The sequence below is a fragment of the Urocampus carinirostris genome, chromosome 1, assembly GCF_059441175.1.
Source record: "Urocampus carinirostris isolate Australia breed hairy pipefish chromosome 1, RoL_Ucar_1.0, whole genome shotgun sequence".
Classification (NCBI taxonomy): domain Eukaryota; kingdom Metazoa; phylum Chordata; class Actinopteri; order Syngnathiformes; family Syngnathidae; genus Urocampus; species Urocampus carinirostris.
The window spans coordinates 39,482,347-39,488,574 of record NC_142349.1 but is presented as its reverse complement, the minus strand read 5'-3'; the positions used below and the strand labels follow the sequence as shown (position 1 = coordinate 39,488,574).

At 44.4% G+C, this 6,228-nt stretch overlaps 1 protein-coding gene across 4 annotated transcripts in view; it reads left to right on the top strand.

The window, feature by feature from the left end:
- Window positions 1-5,288: 5,288 nt before the first annotated feature.
- LOC148374604 (adenylate cyclase type 1-like) overlaps window positions 5,289-6,228 on the top strand; it is an 86,737-nt gene continuing 85,797 nt past the window's right edge. For all 4 annotated transcript variants that reach the window (XR_015850757.1, XM_088338585.1, XM_088338577.1 and 1 more), the window contains exon 1: window positions 5,289-6,068. Coding sequence is in view for 3 of the 4 variants with exons in the window: in XM_088338585.1 (XP_088194711.1) it covers window positions 5,460-6,068 (609 nt within the window). In the remaining variant the exon portion in view is untranslated. The remainder of the gene's footprint in view (window positions 6,069-6,228) is intronic.

The window sequence follows — 6,228 nt, the reverse complement described above, 5'->3', positions numbered from 1 at the left end:
TTGACGTCTCGAGCACAACTGACGTGTGCTCGGCAAATCGCGCTGTATATACGCGGAGAAAGGCGTTTGACCGTCACACGCGTAACACGCTAATTTCACGTAACAACACCACGATACAGGCGCAGAACATGCTATTACCATGCTCCACCCACGATTACCCGCTGAAATTTCGCGTCCTACCCATGTGTAACCACGCCCTAGCCGCGCCCAGAGCACGTCGTTCCGCGTCATTTCCGCGTCATTACCTCGTGTGCCGCCCGCGGTTAACACGTGCTCAAAGTTTTGAGCAGCTCAAAACTTTTTCGCGCGGCCATCCGCGTGTGAATTTCCGACCGCGAGTAAAGCACTGCTGTATCTCGTCTATATGGCGGTCTCAAAGCGTCCAACAGCGCTCAACAGCATCTGCTTCAAGGGCAGACATTTCTGGCCGTGATTCAGCCTCGATACGCCCGCGAAAGGCTGTGTACCCGTGCTCTCAAGTATTGAGCAGTGCAAAACTTGTTCGCGCTGCCAACCGCACGTGAATTTCCGACCGCGTATTAAGCACTGCTGTATCTCGTCTGTATGGCGATCTCAAAGCGTCCAATAGCGTCCGCCTCACAGGCAGAAATTTCTGGCCGTGATTCAGCCGCAAACGGCTGTGTGACCGGGCCCTAAGGTGGGACAGGGTAGCTTTTAGGTTGGTGAAGAGAAGGGCCAACCCAAGGAAAACCGCTGTAGAGAGGACGGGCGGACTGAGCCGAAACAACCGCGCTTCGACAGAACGTGACATTCTCGAGCCCCCACGAACCCTGACAATGACAACCTAGTAGCACAGCTGCTGGGCCACCGCGATCTTGACCCACGCGCACGCCCCCCTAAGACATGCTTTGAGCGACGGAAGAGAGGAACGCGGGTAATATACTCTCACAATTAGTAGGTCTAGATCTGTAGTTTGATCTGTTCAGGGTTGGGTAGGGTTACTTTAACTGGATTACTTTCAATTACTTTTGGATTACTCCAATGCCAAATATGCTAATAAAAGACAAAAGAAACTAAATATGAATAAACTTATGACTCACAACACGTGATAAGCTTTCTCTCCTGGCTTTGATCTCTTTGATCTCCGGCAAAACTAACATAAAATGCGACAGAAACAAAATGAAAATAAATCCAAACAGCTTGCCAACATCATTTTTGCCGTTCCATGTATTCCGTTACTCCCCAAGCCTGCACAAAATGTAGTCATTTTATTCATTTTTAGTTTCTTTGGTCTTTTATTGGCATATTTGGTATTGGAGTAATCCAAAAGTAATTGAAAGTAACCCTACCAAACCCTGGATCTGTTGCAGTCAAATCGTATTGCTCAAGCATTGCTATAAAATATTTTGTATTTTCTTTTCATTTATTCTAAACCAGTACAACAATTAGATCAAACAAATGCAGATTTTTTTCATAGCTCCCACTCAAGTTTTCTTAGCACAGTGAGTTGATTTAGGTGAAAAACAATGGTAAAAATCTTTGTTGAAACTATTTTACTGATCTAGCCCGCCTGAGAACAGAATGCTTGGATTTGTCCCCATAGCCAAACTGAGTTTAATATCCTTGCCTTAACTTGATTCTTGGGTCCATAACTATTAGTTTTATAGCATCTTTAATATTTTGTATATTTGGTGGATGTTTAATAACAATTTATGTAAAGGGGATACCTCCCTGTTTATGGTGAAGATCCTTAAAATCAGAAAGATTAAATATACACAGAAGAGACCTCATCTCATCTCATCTCATCTCATCAGCCGTACCGCTTATCCTCATTAGGGTCGCGGGGGGGCTGGAGCCAATCCCAGCCATCTCCGGGCAGTGGTCAGGGGACACCCTGAACTGGTTGCCAGCCAATCGCAGGTTGAGACAAAGTTTAGAAAATAAAGGTTACAGCAGTAACATGGATTTGTAGTATTTCTTATCCTCTGTTTGCTTCTGTTTTATTTTGTTCCTTGTTATCTGACAATGATATAAAACCAGTAGTAAAATAAACTATATATTGTAACATGAACCGGATAACAATGTTATGTATCATGTATTGTAATATGAAATGAAATGAAATGATCTGCATTTATATAGCGCTTTTCAAGTCAATGACTTCCCAAAGCGCTTTACAATGTGCTTCACATTTCCCAATAGCTGCCTTGTATTGCAGCCATGTAAGACACTAACCTGCTTATTGGGAATATTAGGGGTTCAGTGTCTTACCCAAGGACATTTTGACATGTAACACGGACGAGCCGGGATTCGAACTGACGAGCGCTATACCTCATGAGCTACTGCCGCCCCTTATAACGAAGAAGAGAATTCATGAATACAAACATATAAGTGTACATGTCTCCAAGACAATATTCTTTATCTCATTTTTCTCATTTAAGTCTTTATTATCTTATTAATTTATCATCCTGCGGTGCCGTGTCTAATCTTGTTTAACGTATTTTCACTACATTGTTATCAATTACAATAAAGACATATCTGATCATAATGTTTTATCTTCCTGTTGGAAGGAAGACACAATTGTACCATATTATGTACGTTTTAATTAGGACTGAGAAATATGGCTCCCAAAAATGAAATGTTCAGTTTTGTTAGTCATCTGGACACTAACAATACAGTATATCAATACAACCCACCGGAAGCCCATTTATTCAAATAAAGTTTTATTTATTAAAATACTTTGCAAAATGTTTAGACAAGAATAATTGAAAAAAAACAGTTTTAACAGATGGCCAATGGTCATTGCACATGCAAGAAACATAACCTTTATTTGCTTAAATGCCACAATTAACTAGACATATAGTTAAAAATCAGCACTAGCTGTCACGAGCCAGGACAGGAAACAGGAATGATAATCGCGTAACGTTACGCACAATTTATTGGGGAGAAGAGGAATGCGCACACACTCAATCCGGGGGTCGATGGTTGCGGGAGTGGATTGAAATCACAACTAAAGAGTGGTCAAAATCAAACAGATCGGGCCAAAAATAAAACAGGATCAAACACAGGCAAATTCACAGGCAAATTCACAGGACTTGGCATATCACACAGAGTCTAGCAGGGGTTTCGCAGACGCTCTGACACCAGGCAACTCGCAAGACCCCGTTTAAGTTGTCCGGCAGCAATCTGTCAACGCGTTTAAACTGGTGTCAGTGGGCGGGGCCAATTGGGCGACGTGGCAACCGTGACAGAACCTGGCGCCACACGGCGGGGGCCAATTGGGCGCCATGACAACCATGACTCTAGCTTTGTGTAATGTCATTTATTTCAGAAACTGACCATCCCTTGTTTGGAATACCAAAGTCATAATTGTCATTGATATGATCGTGGTAAAAAATTTTAGGCGACGAGATAAGACATGGCACTCCAACGTGCAATAAAGACTTTGAAGATGAAAAATAAGACTGTCAAAATAAATAGGAAACTCATATGTATGACATAGTGATTAGGGACTGGCCCAAGATCTAAAAATAGTGCAATGAAAGAATGGTGCGTCGTAATAGAGCAATGAAAAGTAATGCAATAACATTAGCAAAAACAAAAATTCCCAAATAAGTCGCAAGTTAATTACAGTTTTGCGCGCTTATTTAGGGTGGTGATGGCCCTGGGGAAGCAAATGTCTCTGAGCCTGTTTGTCCTTGATTTAATGATAACAATTAAGAAGATGAATGTATTTTCTTATCAATGATAGATATTACTGGAATAAGGATTTCGACATGAAACTTGGTCCCAAGCGTGACTCCTTTCAACACATGTTGAATAAGGGGTGGAGGCGACCATGCGTTGAGCTAGTAAGACTGTATTGATGAAGGAAAATGCGTGTGGGTGGCAAACAAATGAGACAAGGGAGGGAGAAAAGGGGGATGCTGCGTAGATGTGGACAGTCCCATTTCGTGATGGGAAACTCAGCTCTTTCTTTAAGAACTGGCTTTTTCGGCTCGGCTCAGTCCCAAACGGTTCCTCAGATTTGTTTTTGTTTCAGTGATAAAAACAGAATAGCTCGGCGTTTCTGGGCATTGTCCTTGGGCGAGGTTGTGGGGGCAGTGGTTTGTTGAAGCGCCAGGAAGCCACTTGGGAATGCCAAAGAGCCACATGAACCTCCACAGGCATTTTTACACGATGGGGCTACCCGGGGAATCAAAAACAGGTTTTACACTGGAAAATACACAACCAAGAGACAGCTCTCCAGATTTGAACAGAAGAAGGTATATTGGATATTCCAATAGGATTCAGGGAATGGGGGATGAAGTCCAAAAAACAAAGGTTCTTGTCCGATTAGAAATGGGCTTTCTGCGGTAGGTGTCAGATAGAGCTAACATTAAACATCAAAGCGCCCCCCGAAAGTTTAGGGTTCTGTCCAGTCCTGACCTCTCTTCACTGTAAACAGAACGAAATTCCTCTTCTGACTTTCCCGAAAAAAGATTCGGCCACAGGCTGCTCTCCCCAGAGAAGGTGGGAGAAAAAGTCAAGTCATGTTTATTTGTATAGCCCTTAATCACAAAGAGTATCAAAGGGCTGCACAGACTATAGACTATTATTGCACCATCCCCTGATCTAAAACCTACACGAGGGAAAGGAAAAAGTCAACTTCTACATGAGGAAATTAAAAAACCTTGACTCTGGGTGATATTACATTTGCCAATCATGCAATTATTTTTCAAGAAATACAAAGAATGAATTGCACAAACTACATAACTTTTGTGCCAGCTGTTGCCAGGTTTTTATTAATATAAGTGATTTAACACACACTAAAAGTCAAATATAACAAATTAACAGGAACTATTAAAAGAAAAAAAAGAGAATAAAAGGAAAAAGAGAGAAAAACACACAAAGACAGAGAGAGAGAGAGAGAGAGAGAGAGAGAGAGAGAGAGAGAGGTAGAGAGAGAGAGAAAATGAAGAATGAAGAAAATGAGAGGGACATAGAAAAAAAACAGGCAATTAAAAATAAATAAAGAGAGGAATATAGAGAAAAAGAGAGGGAAATAGAGACAAAGAGGGGGAAATGGAGAGAAAGAGAGGATAACAGAATTAAGAGAGGGGAATAGAAATAAAGAGAGGGAACTAGAGAAAGGAAGGGAACTGGAGAAAAAGAGAGGGAAATAGAGAAAAAGAGAGATTGGAAATGATTCGGTTCCTTCTTGATGGAGAGTCGGCTCTCGTCGTTCACCTCAGAAGGCAGGCTTATGGAGCCGTTTCGCTCGGGAACGACCCATCACCCGTCCCATTCTTATCGTCTTGAGACTTAGCGTCGGCCTCGGACTGCGCACGCGTGATCCCAGTTGAGTCTGAGCCCCGCTAAGTTGCAAGTGGACGTGGCGCCCGCTCTATTTTTTTATGCTTTTGTCTTTTCATAAAGAAATGAATCTCTGAGTGCCATTCTGTGGATAAAGCAGTCTCGCCTCCAAGCCGAGGAAAAAAGGCAGACTTCATCTTCAGTTTATGAATGGCCCCGATATGGAGGAAGCGCCCTCTGAGAAAGTCCGAAGCCGGCGGAAGAGAAGTCCGTGTCCGGCGGGCTTCCCCGTGAGCAGCATCGCCTGCGAGGACGAGTTCGACTGCAAGGAGCTGGAGTCGCTATTCCAAAACTACAAGCTCAAGCTGGAGCAGACGTCCACCCTGAAAGCGCTCGCCATCCTCATCGTCATGTCGTCGGCACTGGCCGGGGGCGAGCTGCTGGGCGGCCCCGGCCACCTCACCATTTCCAAGGGCTCGAACCCGGTGCACTGCGTCGTCTTCACCTCGCTCTTTGTCGTCACCAACGTCAAGTATCTGCAGGTGACCCAGTTGCAGCAGATCGTCAACCTGAGTCTTCTCTTCGGCTTCACTTTCGCCTTCCTCTGCTGTCCCTTCTCGCTGGGCGCCGCCGGGGGCTCCGAGGCGCACGTTTCGCCCGAGCAGGGTGTGTGGCAATTGATCCTGGTCACTTTCGTCGCCTACGCACTGTTGCCTGTCCGGACTTTGCTGGCGGTTCTTTTCGGGCTCATGGTTTCGGTGTCGCACCTCATCGTGACCGCCACCTCCGCCCGGACGCAGAAAATCTGGAGGACGGTGAGTACATGCGTCGCCACGCACTCGCGCATTTACGCCGGGGGCACCTGAACAAAAATGCACTTGCGTGCCCTTTGTACACATAACCGAACGCTGAGTTTACTGTGCGTAAATAAACACATGTAGCCAAACAAGTGTGTAAGGCAGGGGTCGGGGACCT